This window comes from Juglans regia, chromosome 11 (genome assembly GCF_001411555.2).
Source record: "Juglans regia cultivar Chandler chromosome 11, Walnut 2.0, whole genome shotgun sequence".
Lineage (NCBI taxonomy): Eukaryota > Viridiplantae > Streptophyta > Magnoliopsida > Fagales > Juglandaceae > Juglans > Juglans regia.
In genome coordinates, this window is record NC_049911.1 from 4,347,195 (window position 1) to 4,364,835 (window position 17,641).

At 39.2% G+C, this 17,641-nt stretch overlaps 4 protein-coding genes across 8 annotated transcripts; 2 read left to right on the plus strand and 2 right to left on the minus strand.

Annotated features, from left to right (window-relative positions):
- Positions 1–2,137: 2,137 nt before the first annotated feature.
- Positions 2,138–3,884, minus strand: LOC109002577 (cysteine desulfurase, mitochondrial). The gene has a single exon (XM_018980375.2). The coding sequence runs from the start codon at positions 3,811–3,813 to the stop codon at positions 2,413–2,415; it is 1,401 nt and encodes a 466-aa protein (XP_018835920.1). The 5' UTR covers positions 3,814–3,884; the 3' UTR covers positions 2,138–2,412.
- Positions 3,885–4,097: 213 nt separating this feature from the next.
- LOC109002576 (myb-like protein X) lies at positions 4,098–7,100 on the plus strand. Of its 3 annotated transcripts, none has more exons than XM_035682735.1 (3): positions 4,098–4,256; positions 4,375–4,401; positions 5,070–7,100. In XM_035682735.1, exon 3 carries the CDS (start codon positions 5,113–5,115, stop codon positions 6,841–6,843), a length of 1,731 nt encoding a protein of 576 aa, XP_035538628.1. In that variant the 5' UTR covers positions 4,098–4,256; positions 4,375–4,401; positions 5,070–5,112; the 3' UTR covers positions 6,844–7,100. The 3 variants fall into 3 exon arrangements, with proteins under 3 accessions (XP_035538628.1, XP_018835918.2, XP_018835919.2); XM_018980373.2 differs by having other exon boundaries at positions 4,098–4,241; XM_018980374.2 differs by having other exon boundaries at positions 4,107–4,184.
- Positions 7,101–8,082: 982 nt separating this feature from the next.
- Positions 8,083–10,961, minus strand: LOC109002583 (cytochrome c oxidase subunit 6a, mitochondrial-like). 3 transcript variants are annotated; one of them, XM_018980380.2, is made up of 4 exons: positions 10,537–10,961; positions 9,734–9,840; positions 9,447–9,489; positions 8,083–8,404 (listed from the first exon to the last, which is right to left on the minus strand). In XM_018980380.2, the coding sequence occupies exons 1-4, from the start codon at positions 10,784–10,786 to the stop codon at positions 8,367–8,369; spliced, it is 438 nt and encodes a 145-aa protein (XP_018835925.1). In that variant the 5' UTR covers positions 10,787–10,961; the 3' UTR covers positions 8,083–8,366. The 3 variants fall into 3 exon arrangements, with proteins under 3 accessions (XP_018835925.1, XP_018835927.1, XP_018835926.1); XM_018980382.2 differs by having other exon boundaries at positions 10,672–10,943; XM_018980381.2 differs by lacking the exon at positions 9,447–9,489 and having other exon boundaries at positions 10,672–10,961.
- A 167-nt stretch (positions 10,962–11,128) lies between these two features.
- On the plus strand, positions 11,129–15,918 carry LOC109002582 (protein FAR1-RELATED SEQUENCE 5-like). The gene is made up of 5 exons (XM_018980377.2): positions 11,129–11,231; positions 12,642–12,716; positions 12,965–13,081; positions 13,170–15,457; positions 15,551–15,918. The coding sequence occupies exons 2-4, from the start codon at positions 12,642–12,644 to the stop codon at positions 15,279–15,281; spliced, it is 2,304 nt and encodes a 767-aa protein (XP_018835922.2). The 5' UTR covers positions 11,129–11,231; the 3' UTR covers positions 15,282–15,457; positions 15,551–15,918.
- The last annotated feature ends 1,723 nt before the right edge of the window (positions 15,919–17,641 follow it).

The window sequence follows — 17,641 nt, forward strand, 5'->3', positions numbered from 1 at the left end:
AAGAGAGAGACCTTGTATAACGCTATAGTGCTATAGTGGGGACACTAAAGAAACACATCTCCTGAGCTTTACCTTCCAATGTAGAAGACAAATTGTGTTATAAGTACCAGAGCGGCCCACAGAACACTCTGTATGCACTAAAACGGATATTATTATTCCTTGAATGGATTATGTGATAAATGCTTCCATCCCCACAAGGTTTCCTTCTAAATTTCAAGAGCTTCTATATCAGAGCAAGCCAAACTGCCAAAGCAATCATTTATGGAAGGGAGAATTAACTGGAACACTTCACAATAAAGAAACATGTTGCTAACACTACTAGAGCAATCCAATGAACATATTCCGTACATAAAAATGAATTTTGTAGAATCTCACATTCACCCTCACAAGATATATCATGCAACTCATTATCATGTCAGCTAGAGCAAAGTCATGTATACACCAAATATTTTCGAATGGGGAAAGGGGTGGGACAATATTCACATCCGAATGGAGGTTCCAGGAGGCAGGAGCTATAGCAACTCAAATCAATGTAGAAAAACTGAGAAACTATTGAGTGGAAATTGGATTATCACGGTATTTAAGTTAAATCATGCACTTAAGAGTTAGAGGTCTTTTGTTTCCTACTTCTTGCTGTGAAACATCTTTGTGTTTGCAGTTCTGGCCCATCCACACTTGTGTCAAGGTGCTTCTAGATTATTTCACAGTTCCATAATAAAAGCAACTATGAGTTTATGTATAGCATACACAGAATCACAGTTGGCAATCTAAATTCAGCTAATTAACTGCAAGTCAAGATTGAAGACCCAAGGAGTCAGCCAACTTGCAAATTTTTTAGTTTCCCAGCAACAAAATGTAGCCACAATGTTAATTATAGAAAAATAAAATAAAACAGTAAAATATAGCATCAGCAGTTTACTTCTGGTGAACTTACCCAAAGAAAAACTCTGTCAAGGGAAATTGAGTAAACAGTAGTGAGTCAGCAACATGGCTTCTCCCTCAACAATACATGAGCCAGAAAAAAATGTAAGGCCATGTATACTAGCAACACGGCGACTTTCCTCTCGAGGGAGCATTTATTATACTCATGTTACAGATATTGTGAATGCTGGTACACTTACCTAAAAAACAAAAGAATCTGGGGCAACAAATAAGGATGAGAGGACATTTATTTATGGAAGGGATGAGACAACATGAATAACATTATGTCTCCAGCTAAGTACAAGGAGATTACAAAATTCACTCTGAAGAAAAAAGCATTAGAAGACAGAAAAGTATTAAAGAACAAGTTTTTTTTCAAAGATGCAGCAAGTCTTTCAATCAGTAAAAGACAAAGCAACCTACATAACAACATTCAATACTGGCCCCTAATTTTATAATCTCATGTCCAACATCATAAATTTGAAGCTGAGGTTTCTCAGGAACCCAAATGCCATATGATTACAGCTTGAAGGTGACACTACAGACAATGTAACATCAGGACTCCCCAACAAGTATATACCCTCAGGCATTTGAACTACTTTGTATGAAACAATAGAGAAAAAAAAAAACCGACACTATCAGCATTCATTACAGTTTAAATCTACAGCGCCCTACTAGATGCAATATAATAACACAAACTTTACTCCAAATAACCACTCTTTTTTTACAAGTAAATAGCCCACACTCTTTACTAACCTATTTGATATAAAATGTTAGCCAAATCAAATTCAATCTACACAATCCAATGAAATCCACTCTTCAAACAATCTTATCAAGAGACTCATGTACTTGAAACCTGCACAAATGGCTATGATCTAGCATCCCATAAAAGCAAGCAGCATAAGTCACATTAAGGACGACTTATGGCTGAATATGAACTAAAAATTTGGAAAGGGAGCAATATATAAAAGAACCCTACAAAATGCATGTACGAACGCGAGTACAGATGCTTTGGATTGCGCACACACTCTCTCAGAGATATCATTCTGCTGGAGGTAATCCGACATAAGATAACGTTTCATTTGATCTAATATCTTGAAATTAATTCCAAATTAACATCAAAACACTCCTGCACTATACATCTAACACGAGGTAACTAGCCATGATTTCTGCAGCGCACACTGAAAAGAGCCAATAACAAAAAAAAAAAAATACAAAACAAAACATAATAAATACTCCATCATCATTGTCCTTTCGGAACTGAAAGATCTCATATAGTTTACATCAGTAAAAAAGAAAACTAAATGCTGAAGATGCCATGTGTAATTCTAAACTTAAAACTATAAAAGAAAGAAAACCTGGACAAAACAAAAACACGGGAATTCTCCGGCCAGTTGAGCGGCTCTGACTTACATGTCCCATCTGAATTAGACATAAAAATCAGCAACCAGGCCCTGATATTGCTTAAAAGTTGGCTCGTCTAATCCCAAATTAGTGCTGTGCCCACTGAATATCCTTGATATTAATCCCCTCCTTCACCATCTCATAAAGCGGGCTCATTTCCCTCAACTTCTCCACCTGCTCCACCGTAAGCTGAACTGCCCGATCGATCTCTGCCTCTGTGCTGAACCTCCCAATCCCAAACCTAATGGATGTGTGGGCCATGTCCTCGTCCACCCCCAACGCCCTCAACACATACGACGGTTCCAAGCTGGCGCTGGTGCATGCGCTTCCACTCGACACAGCAACCTCCTTGAGCCCCATCAACAGGCTTTCACCCTCGACATACGCAAAAGACAGATTCAGATTGCCCGCGTACCTCCTCTCCACACTCCCATTCACCACCACTCCATCCAGCCTCTCCTTCATTCCATTCAGCAAGCGCTCCTGCAATGCGCTGATTCTTTTATCATCATATTCCATTTCCTTCATTGCAAGCTCACATGCGGCGCCCATCCCCACCACCAAAGGGGTCGGCACGGTCCCGCTCCGAATCCCTCTCTCCTGGCCACCGCCGTTCATTTGAGGCTCCACGCGAATCCTAGGTCTTCTTCTCATGTACAAAGCCCCAACGCCTTTCGGCCCGTATATCTTATGCCCACTCAGAGACATCAAGCTGACGTTCCACTTATCCACGTCGACGGGAATCTTCCCCAGAGCCTGCGCCGCATCGGTGTGGAACGGAACGTTAAATTCCTTGCATATTTTCCCAATTTCCTCGAGCGGTTGGATCACTCCTATCTCGTTGTTGACCGCCATGACCGATACGAGCCCGGTATCAGGCCGAATCGCGGACCGGAGCATCTCCAGGTCGATAATCCCGTCGGTGCCAACGGGCAAGTAAGTGACGTCGAAACCCTCCTGCTGGAGGTGACGGCAAGAGTCGAGGACGCACTTGTGCTCGGTCTGGGTGGTGATGACGTGTCGCTTCTTGTCCTTGTAGAAGTGCAAGACGCCCTTGACGGAGATGTTGTTGGACTCGGTAGCGCCGGAGGTGAAGACAATCTCCTTCGGAGAGGCGCCAATCAATGCGGCGACTTGGGAGCGAGCGGTCTCAACTGCGTTCTCGGACTCCCAGCCGTAGAGGTGGGTCCGAGAGTGGGGGTTTCCGTAGCGGGAGAGGTAGAAGGGGAGCATAGCATCGAGGACTCGCGGGTCGACGGGGGATGTGGCCTGCATGTCCAGGTAAAGCGGCCTTCCGGAAATCCTCACGCCTTTCATGGTGATTCCATTCGTGTCCTCGTAGGTATCAGTCGCAGGATAAAGTTCTGCAGCGGCGGCAGCGGAGGAGGAGGAAGAGAGGCAGCGGAGGAAGTGGTACTTAGCGTTAAGCTTTTCCGTGAGGGTTTTACGGAGAGTGGAGGAAGAGGAAGCAAGAAATTTCGCAGCCATGGCGATTTTGCTTCACGGTATGGTGAAAGGCAATTTGGGAAATGAGTTCTTCTACATAGAAAAGTGAATTAAGATTAGGGCAGAGGGTCACCGACTCGGAGTGGGAGTGTGGGACAGGAGATTGGGCATAACACGTGGCAAGTCAAGAGCCATGTACTAATACGGCATCGTTTTTATGAGAAAGAATTCAAAGAAACATATCTGGCCTTCTGCCATTGGGGCCAGTTCCTGTCCCACTTGCTGCCAATCATCTTATAAATTAGTGAGCGAGCCTTTCCGTGGAGTTGCATACTCTCTCTCTCTCTCTGCAAGTTGTCGCTGACATTGCGGTTTCCAGATCCCAATCTCAGTGAAGCGTCTACACCCAGGAAGTAAGGAAGGAAGGAAGGAAGCAACATTACTCGAAATTTCCTCTTTTAGAGCCTTGGGTGAAGTGGCTTAAAGTGCTAATTTTGGCAGCCATTGTTTCAATCTTTGAATCTTTAATTTTGGTGAAAGTATTTTTGACCAACTTGTCAAGATAAAAGGCTCACTTTTTCTTTCTTGTTTTCTCTTACTCAGAATCTACGGGTGCTTGAGTTCTTCCGGGTACGTCTCTTTCCTAACAATCTCGTCCCAAATTTGGGTTTATCTGATATTTGTAGGAGTCGGATCTTTGGTGCTCTGCTTTCACACACATGTTTAGATCTGGATGAATTTACTTGCTCTGCTTCTGCATTCCGTTTTACTTATTAGATTTCGCCTTTCTTTAGATTTTTTATGTCCTTCGTTCGAGTTTGATAGCTGTGGTTGAACCAAAGTGGGATTTGGTGATACTTTTGATTCACTTGGGTTATTCAAGAAAATGGAGTCTTTTTGTTTTTTGGTCCTGCCGGAGTGGGTGATGTTGTTCTGGATTGTTATTCGAGAGCGTGTTCCGGTTTAAATGGAAGGCCTTTTCTCGTCTTTTAATCACGCATTCCATTTCACATGTAGAATTTGATTGTAATCATTGAACTACTGGTGATGTTCGTTGTCCTTCTGTTAATCTTGTGTAGATCGGCTTGGTTGAAAATACCTTTGTCATATTTGATATGCTTGAGGAAGTTTGGAGGATTTAGATGATTAAGAAGTACAACACATCTTAAGACGTTGATAAAATTGACGAGTTTTTGACTGGTTAATTGCATACTTCAGTCATCAACATTGGAGCTACATGATTTGATGGACGTTTCAGTCTTTGAATCGATTATTGATAGAACTTGAACTTTTGGCAGGTTTTGGGCGAGACTTGCAAGTTGAGACTGAAAGAAATTCGTCATGTTCAGGTATTCACCTCGTAGGAACCAGAGATCCAAAGGATTCAAGGTGAAGCATGCTCTCCAGATATGCCTTTTGATTGGTGTTAGCATCTGGCTGCTTTACCAACTCAGAAACTCTCGAGATAAGAAAGCATCATTTGGCAAGGGTAATAAATCTGTGAGTGAAATTGCAAAGTTGGGGAGAAAAGACCTCCAACCTCAATTGGAAGAGCCTACCATTAGAGATGCAAGGCACAAGGAAGAGGAAAATGAAGAAGAAAGCAAGAATGAAGAAGAACAAAACAAGTTTGAAGAAAGTGATGATGCTGTAAAAGGTCATGGGGATGATGAGATAGATGTACATGATAAGGATAAAGTCGAAGAGGAAACCAAGCATCGGTGGGATTCAGTGGATGGAGAAAAAGAGAAGGAAGAAAACAAGGAAAACATTAGCGAGGAGAAAGAAAGAGACAAGGATTTTGAAGAGCGCAGCGAGAAGGAAAATGAAGATAATGAGAGTGAAGAGAGCAAAGAGAAGAGGGGAGAAGAGAAGCAGAATGAAGAGAACACGGAGAAGGGAAGAGAAGGGAAAGATTCTGAAGGGAGCAATGGGCAGAGTGAAGAGAAGGAGAATGAGGAAAGCAATGACAAGGAGAGAGAAGTGAAGGCTTTTGAAGAGAACAGAGAGAACGAAGGTGAAAACAAGGGGTTTGGAGAGAGTAAAGTGAAGGAAAGCAAAGAGAATGAGAATGAAGAGAGCAAAGAGAAGCAAAGCGAAGATAAGGAAAATGAAGAGAGCAAAGAGAAGCAAAGCGAAGATAAGGAGAATGAAGAGATTAAGGAAAATAGAAGCAAGGAGGATCAAGGTGCAGAGAAAAGGGAAGGGAGCAACGAGATCCTTAGTAGAGAGGAGGCAGCAGAGAAAGAAGGCAAGATAGAGGAGCGGGGTACATCTGAAGATCAGGTTCAAGATGGAAGTGACAGGAATAATAAAGCAAGGGAAGGGAGCAATGATGCTCCTAGCATGGTAGTACATGAAAATCAAAATATAACAACCGGAAGTGAGCTAGGCAATTGGGAAAATTCAAAGGATGCAGAACAGGTTGAAAACAGAGGAAATAATGATTTTGAGCAGGAAAGCAAAACAAATAGCACCGAAGCAGTTGATGCCAACCACAATGACTCAGAGAAGAGTGTAAGAGAAACTGAAAATTTTGAGAATCGTGACTCCACAAATGCTACTAGCGGTGAAAATGGTGGTAGTGAGAGTAGTCAGCCAGAGCTGCAGAATGGGCCCCGTGCTAACACTACCCTGCAAAATGTTATCCCTCAAGAAACTGAAAAATCTGAACCAGCTGCCAACAATGAGCAACAAAATTCAAGTGAAACACCTTACACAAGAATGGAGAATGGTGATATGCAAACCGAGTCCAACGGATCTTCAGTAATGGATGGAAACAATGATGTAATTCTAAACACCGTTAACGGTGCTGATGCAGGCCAGAATGAGAATGGCAATGCTGATCAGAGCAACACAAATGACAACACAGATGCAGGCCAAAAAGAACCAGTTGATTCTCAGGAAGAGAAAGAGGCATCGTCAAACACATATAGCGATAGCAATGCCAGCCAGAATGATCAAGTTGATTCTTCCATCTCTCAAGAGGAGAAGGAGGCTCGCACCGACTTGGAAACTTTGCCAGAGACCACAACTCAAGGGCATAACAACGATGACACAGCTGCAGAGTGACATTTATATGAAATTTTCGTGTTGCAACCTTTCCACGTTCATTTACGACTCTCTCACGCTCGTCCTTTCTACTTGAGGCCATCAAGCCAGTCTGTGCTTTGCTTGTTGTGCTCAATGTCTAAGAAAAGACCATCTGAGTTTTGTGAAACAATTTAAGAAGATTTAGGTTTCTATACAGATTAACCTGTTTGATATTCCGAATAATCATATAATTCAGGATGTTTCATGGGATGAATTTATTGCTGGCTTTATTTCCATTTTGTTCAGGGCAAGCTGATTTTTATGGATGTTGCATGGTATATCAGAAGAACTAAACCAAATATATTTGACTGTTGAATGTTCATCAGAATCCTCCAATTAACTTCGAAACAAAAGACAGCCACTTTTCGTTAATTTTCCTTAAAAGTAAAAGCATGCGAGTGTAGATGGGAACTGCAAGCGCACCTTGAGCCGTCTCCGTAAATCCTCTGCTTCGGTTGCAAGGACCATTCAGCCCAACCCTCATGTTAGCCTGAATGTGACGTACATTCTTTTTCCTTTTCCTTTCGTTATTTTTGGGTAAGAACTTAATTTACGTGGCAATTGAGAATTGACCATGGAGCAGAGTTAAGGTGGCAAATGCATGCTTAACACATAGGCAAAAGCTTCCCCTCAACCAAATGGTTTCGAGTGCGACATGCACACACCAAGTTTCGCATTTTGTTACACTCTCCATATGCATTAGATGGTCAGCCTGGAAAGTAACTTTGTACCTTGTTGACGTATATGCAGGAGCCAGCATCAAGCTTATCCAACTAAACCATCTCAAGTTCCCATATTTTCGTCTATCGTGAATAACGAAATCTCACCTCTATATCAAGCCCTCTTCATTTTTTCCGTCTGGTTTCGTCTTGTTTAAAACGTGAAGCATTTAAAGTTCCCATTTTTACGTCTCACCCCTTAATGGAAGGATGCCAATCATATATACTACTTTTAAAACTTACAAAATCTCGCCTCTGGCAATATACCTCAAATGCCAAAACCTCTAAAAATCTAACTTTCATTCGCTCATCATCTCAATTCTCATCATCCTCCCATCATTCCATGATATGACATTAGATGATTGAAGATTATTTATTATATTTCACTTGTGAACCTATAATCTAATAACATGATGGGATGATAAGAAAATGAATGATGAATAGATTTTTTCTTCGCTAAAAGATATTTAAATCAATTGCAATGATTAAAACAATCAGCTCATGGCAAAACATACTCTCTCCATCATCGATTTTATTTAGCTGCTAAAAGAGTGTTCACAACAAACGATATAAACAAATACTAAACAACTTCTCGCTTGCGAGTATTAAGCCACTATTGATAATGTACAAAAAGAACCTATCAAAAATGAAGATAATGCACAGAAAAAGCGAGAGCTATCATCAACATCCGGAGGTAGTACAGTACAACCTGCAGAACGAGAGGACTGTGCTAAACATAAAGGTTCTCTCTGGAAATTGTCCCTTGTTGAGCCATGAATGTCTTTAGTGGTGGTGCTTCTTCTCAAAAAGCCCATCTGGACCTGGATCCCACAAAAGAAACATATCAGATAAAAATACGAGCCTGTGATGAACAGAAATGATAATAAGATATACCGATGTTTTATATTTAGGAAAGAAAACTCAGTGTTGATGCTTCTTTTAATCAGCTCCATAGCCTCAAAAAGACTAGTCAATTATAAGCTTCCCTAAAGTAATTTATAAAGCCCAATTTCACCCAACTAAGTAGCCAATGCGAGACTTCACACCCATTACTACCTTTAGATCCTACTCACTCTCTGTTGCTTATTCATATTCCCAATGGGATTGGGGCAGTACACATTGAACCAAAACTTAGGGGTTTCGTGGGTTTGGCAATGAGAAAATCCGATACCCAGCCTAAATCCGATACACGCCATCATATCTTTTCTTGCGAGGATATAGTACAATCATGTTATGCATGGCCATAGTCTCTTACTGCTCTCATGGGTTGCACCTCTTTCAGTGCTTGCGTATCTCAAAAGAAAAATTATGGATACGTGAAGTCCCACACATCACAAACAACTTGACCTTGTAACTAGCAGATCACTACAGATGAGATGCCATTGGCTTCCATTTGGATGACCACAATGCATCTCATGACTTTGATTTAATTAAAAGTAGTTTATCCACCTCCCAATCTACTAGAGAAGGCTGCTCATCACTTAAGTTACTGTTGATGAAATGTCAACCTCAGACTGTGAAAAATAAGCTATTTTGCCAAATGAAACAACTGAGAGCAAACAGCTCAATACTACAAGAAGGTGACCAAAACAAAGATGCATCTAATAAAACAACCAAGTCATAGCATCCCATAATTGACATCAAACAGAGGGAAAAACTAAGCAGATGCAACAACATTAACACTAAAATTAAAATATTGGCTCTTATTTGTTTTTTTCTTATAAAAAAAAATTTTGTTTGCCACTGAAAACAATAAACTGATTTAGTAATTCAGTGTACTTGGATTTTTGCCTATCATCAATAAAATCTTATTTACCAATAAAAAAACATAAACTGATTTAGTAATGATGTTAGAAAACATACCCCATGGAAACTCTTTGTTGCGAATGTGCAAATATGGGTATGGCTGTAAACATAGACATAACAATAGAAAATTGGATAATGTCACATGAAAAAAGGAATTGAGATTGAATGTAAAATGAATGGGAAAAATCCGATAAAACCATTGCACAAAGTAACTAGCAGAACCTTCAAGTTATAACTAATAATTCTGGTTCCATGTTTAATGTAAAAATTGTTCAGGCATCTTCCATGGATCAGATGTAACAACAACAATCAGAGAAGTCAGATGGGTAAAACAGAAAGCTTACAGGAGGCTCTTCATAGTGGGGATGGCCCTTTGATAGGTTGTAAATGGCCAAAACAGTACACGTTGCAATGCCAACATATGTTATCTTTTCCCATTTTTCTGCCTCGCCTGTAAAGATTACATAAGTTGAAAGCGATTAGAATAAATAACAAAACTGAAAAAAGGTCATTAAATATGAAAAAATTATTTTCATCAGTTACTATTCACTATCTCACACTCATTCTTACACCTTATGAAAAATATCCCTATACCTTATAAAAAAAAAATTATAAATATAAAATGTGAAAGTAAATAGTAACGGATATATAAAATTCCTCTTAAATATGTTGATTTTAAAGCTCTATGTTGCCTCACCAAAGCAATTGGAATGACAAAGAAATTAATGTTCACCCATTTTCGGCTGCATGTATTATCAACAGTCAAATAAAGCACGCACGAAACCAACAATACAAGAAAAACTAGACCCTAATATTATAAATGCTAGCCCAAAATAAAAAGAACCTTAATTTATTTCGAATTGAAATAGGAATTCGGAATCTTAGAATATCCGACCCTAACTAGTTGGGATAAACTCTTTCACGGTATAAAATATATATATTTTTTTTCTTTTGTTTCGAATTTGAAACTCAACTAAACTATAATTTTATTCGCAATCTCAATTCCTTTCTTTTTCCCTAATTTCCTCGACAAATGATATTTGGGTCCAAAAACATCAGGCAGAAAAAACCCAAACCTTTTTAAATCCGATACACAATACTCGAAACCTAATTACAATCCCCGATTTTGAAGTACAATTAATAAAACCTTTGATCCTGAGAATCGTTCCGAGAGCCAAAACCCAGAAAATCAAAACCCCTGATATTGACCATAACTCAGAAATGAATTCGAATGCGAAGGGATGAATCAGAATTGAGAGAGAGAGAGAGAGAGAGGATTCACGAGCGTCGTCGTGGCGAGCAGAGGAGGAAAAGTTGCGCTTGACAGGGGCAGAAGGTCGAGAGCCACCGCGCAAAGCGGTTCGAAGAAGACCGGATCTGACCATAGCCATCGCCATTTCTTAAGCTACATTCGCTGTTTCGGTTTTGAATTCGGAAACCCTTTTTCTAGCTGTCACCGACTCACCATTCAGCTTGAACAGTGGAGAGGCCGTGCAAGTGCGAACAGGAAGAGAGCCGTACAAGCGGGTTGGTGGACGAATTGGCGGACGAAGCTCACGTGGAACTGCTGCTGTCAGAGTTATTTGAAAAAAAAATAGAAAGAAAGAAAGAAAACGAAGAGAAGAAGACTTCCTCCGAAGACGTCCCCTTCGTCCGTCTCCCCTCCTCCAAATCCCATATTAGCACCCCAAGATTTGCTGGTGGTACTCTCTCGTTCCTCCCTCTACTGCAGCTTGGCCAGTCTCCTCCGTGCGCGACCCACATTCGAGATTTTGCCGGGGACCACAGTCTTTGTCGTCAAATCTTTGCCGTCATCTTCAAGAAGAACCACAGTCTGCAAGGGTAAGGTGTCGTGTTTTCTTTCTTTGATCGGAGCGGTTTGGCTTATGTTCATTTCCCTCATCTCTACTGCTGTCCACTCTTTTATTCCCATCACTGGGTGTTCCCCTGCATAGCCGACTACTTGTGAGAGTTCTATCACTGGGTGGTGTATGTCCTTTTCCATGGAAATACACATATAATGCTTAAATGCACTCCGGATGTTTGATAAAAACTCCAAAACACACATTGAATAAAATACTACAGGGGATTACAAAACTGATTATGGGGGTTGAAAATAAAATTTGGAACAATGAGGTGTCTTGGGATGGCTTGAATTGGAATGCTTCCAGACATAACGTTGGAAGCAGTTTATTTAACTATAATGTGCGCAATTGAATTGACACTTCTCTAGGTACTAGTAAGTGGATGTCGTTTTATGACCAATGAGATCTTCCCTTCATATCAAGAAGGGGTAGACTGTCGATTGGCTTTCTACTCTGTTATGTGTGTAGTGTTGTTGCTTTGCGTTTCAGCTGTTGGGCTGTAGAGGCTACTTACTTTCTTGCCTTTCTTTGTATGAATGGGTGCAAGTGGTATAGAGAGGTCCCAATTGCTATTCCGAAAAGCTGGCCAGCCTTCTTTTATAGCCAGAGTTGGTGTCCAACTAACATAACATGCTTCTAGTTCTTCAACAACTACCACACCCGCCTTTGAAAAGTCCCAAATAATTAGGATTGAAGACTTAAGGCTAAGTTAATTTACATATAAACAATTTCTATGGAAAAGCAATTGGAGGCCTAGAATTACTCACTACGACATGCTAACTTCGCAACTTTGCTATTACTTTTTTAACAAAAATATATATATTATAGAAAAAAAAAAAGCAACAAACAATTGGGGATTCACTTTTCTTTTTCCATGCATAAATACATAACAAAAATTAAAGATGCAAGTAAAAGACATGGAAATGCACCAGTAGTAGTAGTAGTACCTTATCATCACAAGTGGGTGACATTATCTATATCTATGTGATGATGTGTTGAAAGTTGGTGGTGATTCAAAACCTGAAAAATTAGGTCATGGCTCAATAACTTAAACGATATTGTTGGATATTGGAACCCACTTTCCTTCCTTCCTTCCTTCCGTATCTTGCTCCATTTCCCTCCCTTTGGCACATGGAACAAACATTTTCATTACTTGGCTGATGGCTCAGCATCTTTCTCGTTCACATGCTCTGTCTTCCATGCTTGTTCACATGCATGCCATTAATTGACATTCAAGCCTTTTAATTTGTGTTGGTGCTTCTTGTTGAAGCTGCTCTGGAGGCATGCCAATTTTGTTTTGGGCTTCTATTCTCTTTGCTTCTTTGAGTGTTCTTCAACTTCTCTAGATGATTTTTATTGTTCTAAAATATTGATAAATAATCTCTAGATGGAGAAAGAGAAAGAGCACGCATCTCCTACAACACCTCCTACCACAGATCCATCAACAAATCCATCGACTCAGGTATTCAGAATATTATTTAAAATTCATTTGTTTACTCATTATCATGACATGGTTGACATCTTAGGTGATACCAAGACCATTTTATACATATTTGTCAACACCTCCTAGCACAAATCCATCAATCAATCCAACAACTCAAGTATTTTGAATATTAATAATGTTACTTATCAAAAAAAATTTGAATATTAATAATGTTTATATTTATTACTATATCTTTGGGTAATTGTCATTATTGATGTATATGCTAGGTGAGACCAATGTCCTTTTATCCGGATTTCTCAAGCTATATGCATGAGGGTCATGCACCAATGCCACATGCTTCCTTACCTCGTCCCGATGCCAACCCATCTCCATGGACTTGTCAGGTGATGAGTTCGTTCTTTAAGTAGTGTGTGTATTTTTCAAAATGTTTCTATTGATTTAAATATGGGTTTTTATTGTTGTAAACTGCAGGGAAATCTTACATCTGGATTTCAGTCATCAGTTAGCTCTCTGATTGGTTTAAACTCTACAAGCTTAAGCCATGAGGAACCCAATCAAGAGCCAACACCTGACTCGGGGGAGGTTGAGACTTTATGTACGCCCTCTAAATCCAAAGATGACGATGAGTCTAGGACACAAAATACAGTGCATACTGAGGGAGCCGATATCATTGAGGAGCCGAAGTTGGGGATGGTGTTTAAATCTGAAGAAGAGTTAGTTTCTTATTATAAAAGATATGGGAAACAATGTGGTTTTGGGATAATGACACAAAGGAGTCATAGGTTTGAGGATGGGAGGCTCAGATATGTCACGCTGGGTTGTGCTCGTGGTGGAAAGGCGCGGAACCGGACGTCAAATGTCGCGAGGCCACGTCCGACATCAAAGACAGACTGTAAGGCAAAGATAAATGCTACGTTCATTGAAGGGGTGTTGAAGGTATTGACTGTTCACAATTCCCACAATCATGGCCTAAGTCCACAAAAGTCGAGGTTCTTTCGTTGCAATAGAGAAGTGAGCGAGTCTGTTAAGAGAGTGTTAGATACAAATGATCAGGCTGACATCAGAATGAACAAGAGTTTCGCCTCTCTTGTGCAAGAAGCGGGTGGGTTTGAGAACTTGCCATTCAGTGAAAATGACTGTCGTAATTACATTGACAAAGCACGCTACCTTCAACTTGGGAAAGGTGGCGCTGGAGCCCTCTGTGAGTATTTTGCTAGGATGCAATACAAGAATGATGGATTCTTTTCACTAATGGATATGGATGATGATGGAAGGTTAAAGAATGTTTTCTGGGCAGATGCACGAAGTAGGGCAGCCTACAAATATTTTGGTGATGTCGTCACATTCGACACCACATATTTGACAAACAAGTATGAGATGCCGTTTGCACTATTTGTTGGTGTAAACCACTATGGCCAGTCAATCCTTTTGGGGGCAGGATTGATTTCTAGTGAAGATACAGAAACGTTTACATGGTTGTTTCAGACTTGGTTGAATTGTATGGGTGGTGAAGCTCCGAAAGCTATTATCACAGATCAAGATAGAGCTATAAAAAATGCGATTGCGCTCATCTTTCCAAATAGCCGACACAGATTTTGCTTATGGCACATACTGAAAAAAGTATCTGAAAAACTTGGTTCACATGGTGCATACAAAACTGGGTTGAAAAGTCATTTGCTAAAGTGTGTGTATGACTCTCAAACAATAGAGGAGTTTGAGAAATGTTGGGAAGTGTTAATTACAACATACAACTTGCAGGATAATGCTTGGTTGCAGAGTTTATATGCTGAGCGTATGTATTGGGTACCAGTATTCCTAAAAGAAATTTTCTGGGCTGGAATGAGTATAACCCAACGAAGCGAAAGCATGAATGCTTTCTTTGACGGCTATGTTCATGCTAGGACAAACTTAAAAGAGTTTGTCAATCAGTTCGATAATATTTTGAGGAAAAAGATTGAGAATGAAAATGAGGCAGATTTCCACTCATTTAACGTCACAATTCCTGTCATCTCTGTCTCTCCACTTGAAAAGATATTTCAAGATATATACACTAACTCTAAATTTAGAGAAGTTCAGAAAGAAGTAGTGGGGATGCTTGGTTGTCTTCCAACTCTACACAGTCAGGATGGTGTAATTGCAACGTACCATGTAGAAGATGAAGTCTGTGTTGATGATCTCATCAAGGAGGTGACCCAAAATGTGTACTTTAATGAGGCTAAATGCGAGGTGAAATGCTCATGCTCCTTGTTCGAGATGAGAGGGATATTGTGTAGACATGTATTAGCCATTATGAGAGTTAAAAAAGTCCGTACAGTGCCAGAAAAGTACATATTAGATCGATGGAGGAAGGACATAAAAAGGACATATACTCTACAAAGTAGTTATGATGTAGTTGATGTGAGGCCAAAAGTGAGTAGATATTCACGTATTATGAAGGTATGTTACGACGTTGCCACAAATGCAGCATCATGTGATGAGCATGCTGAGGATATGATAGATAAATTATATGCAATGAATGAAGTTTATCGCACCAACAAGTCGCCCCATCAAACTTGTTCCAACGTTGCAGTTATATTGGGTTGAAAGTGTAATTGATCGTGTTTAATTACTTTACGCTCAAGTATGGAGTTACAATTTTAACTATTAGATTATGTTCACAAATGCAACTTGGGGATGGGACACAACCAGAGCTGTAGATGGGGAATCTGGTTTTCAATCCCAATGATAATGTTCATATGGAGCTTTTCTTTGGACTACAGGTATTGTTAGGACATGCTTTTTTTATTCTTAGTGGAACTTTAATAGAAAATTATTTCAGTCCCTCATATATATTTCTCTTTTTTTTTCTGTAGAAATAATGATGTTGAACCGAGGGTGGGATTGGACAGCATTGTGGACACATGCAGGATTGAAGATTTATGGAAATATTTTCATTTGATGGTTTTGTCTTTTGTTGGTGTATTTGTTTACACTCAAGTTACAGTAGTACAATACATTGTTTATGTTTAAGTTTGGAAACTGAATTGGTGTATTTCATTCTACGGTTGAGATTTTAAGTTGTAAGTGTTAATTAATATTTGTGAAGTAGGAAGTATGTTACAGGTATATGCAATGGAATGAGATGCTGCTTGGGCAGCCCAAACTATATTTTGTTAAAATTAAATCAGGGACTTGAATGAGGTTCTGATTATATGAAAGGGTGCAGGAATTTTCCATGTAATTTGTGGATGGTCACTCTTTGCCATGCTCAATCTATTTTTGCAGTTGAATCTCCCATTTATAAATACCAACCCAAGAGTACTGATGCGCATGCATCTTTTCAGAATAATCGATCTATGACACCCATGATTAAGGTAAAAATAATAATTTTCTCGCAAAGATCACACTTCCCAGCTTGATATAATGAAAATATATACAAGAGTACAGATGCGTATGCATCATTTACAAGAAAGTTCACAACTAGTTGGTTGAGGTTATACACAACAAAGGCCACAAAAATATATACAAAGTTCCCTCCAGTAATATGGTATCATTGTGACCGTATGAAATACAATGAAATTAATATAGAAATAATCCAAACACATGAAGTAGTGTGCGTTCATACCGGCAGTCTGCTTGTTGCCTTTGAATATCAAGTTGGTCGTTGTGGACTCCCAACTCTCTCTTTACAATCTCTTCCTCTCTTTTTCGAAGTTCTTCCTCATTCCTTAACAACTCAATTTCTATCTTCACAAGTTTTTTTCTCTTTCCTCACTGTTATTTGCCCATTTGAAATAGTTGCAGTGTAGTTACCCTTGATTATAAATAAACAAACGACATGTATGTAAAATATTAAACTTTTGTAGAAATCCAAATGCACATCAAAATAATAAAATTCTACCTCTGTATTATACTTTGGACAGACAAAAAATTATTGCTCTGAATTTCTTGGCGCATTCGATGTTCTAAGTGAAGTGGGCTCCCCACAGGTACACATTGGGTTGTTCATCAAAGTACTATTAAGAAGAGAAGATGAAGATGCTAACGATGACATCCCAATGAAAAAGCGGGCTTCAACTAACATGTTCACAATGTACAACCCATAAACAATGTCAACAAATCAACCAAAGAATACCAAAAATATATGCCAACCAAATGCACACATTAGGCAACTCAATATATAATCTTTTAACAAGAGATATACCTTTGTTCAGCCACATCAGCATATTACCAAAAATTTGCAACAATTCAAAAATAGATCAGTTCTATATACAATCCAGTTTCTTGCACATGGATTCATAAAATTTATTAGGAAGCTCTTGATACATTTATCTACTCAAACAAAATATGTAAGCTTTCCCATCACTAACATATAAATAAAACAGAGTTAACATACTAATAAAACAAAGTGCAGGAAGAGGAGATCAAGATGCATGGAAGGAATGTTGAAAACCAAGAACTCACATAGACACAATCTCAAAATCATTTTTAAAACAGTTTAAAAAACATTGGCTTCCAAAATCAAGCTTAGAATCACATAGACAAAATCAAGCTCATAATCATTTTTAAAACAATTTCAAAAACATCCACAACATCGAGATACAACCTAATCTGACCTAAGAAAAACAGGCACATTCTAATATAATGCAAACAACATTGCAACATCATCTACTAAACCAATGGACACGTTTTGGGATTAAGGCAAGTTCAAATCAAATATAATCTGGTTTTGGGATTAAGACACATTTTCAATTTTCTCAGTAATTAAGAAACACAAATCTCGTACCAAGACATTAGATATACATACCAAAACTAACTTTTGAAATCTAGTTTTTGGTCTCATACCTAGGTATGTATTTACTTAGGTATGTATGATCAAAAACTAGGTTTTAAGAACCAGATTATGATAGGTATGATCAAAATTAATTTGGTTTCAAAAGTTATGATCGAAAGGAAATGTCTGC

Bases quoted from the DNA above. Each gene is read 5' to 3' on its own strand.
- LOC109002577 (XM_018980375.2), bottom strand. From the start codon at position 3,813: ATGGCTGCGAAATTTCTTGCTTCCTCTTCCTCCACTCTCCGTAAAACC.
- LOC109002576 (XM_035682735.1), top strand. From the start codon at position 5,113: ATGTTCAGGTATTCACCTCGTAGGAACCAGAGATCCAAAGGATTCAAG.
- LOC109002583 (XM_018980381.2), bottom strand. From the start codon at position 10,786: ATGGCGATGGCTATGGTCAGATCCGGTCTTCTTCGAACCGCTTTGCGC. The intron at 9,841-10,671 runs GTGAATCCTCTC...TAATCTTTACAG, and splicing joins TGCTCGCCACGACGACGCTC to GCGAGGCAGAAAAATGGGAA. The intron at 8,405-9,733 runs GTAAGCTTTCTG...TGTGGGATCCAG, and splicing joins CCCACTATGAAGAGCCTCCT to GTCCAGATGGGCTTTTTGAG.
- LOC109002582 (XM_018980377.2), top strand. From the start codon at position 12,642: ATGGAGAAAGAGAAAGAGCACGCATCTCCTACAACACCTCCTACCACA. The intron at 12,717-12,964 runs GTATTCAGAATA...TGTATATGCTAG, and splicing joins CAACAAATCCATCGACTCAG to GTGAGACCAATGTCCTTTTA. The intron at 13,082-13,169 runs GTGATGAGTTCG...TGTAAACTGCAG, and splicing joins CATCTCCATGGACTTGTCAG to GGAAATCTTACATCTGGATT.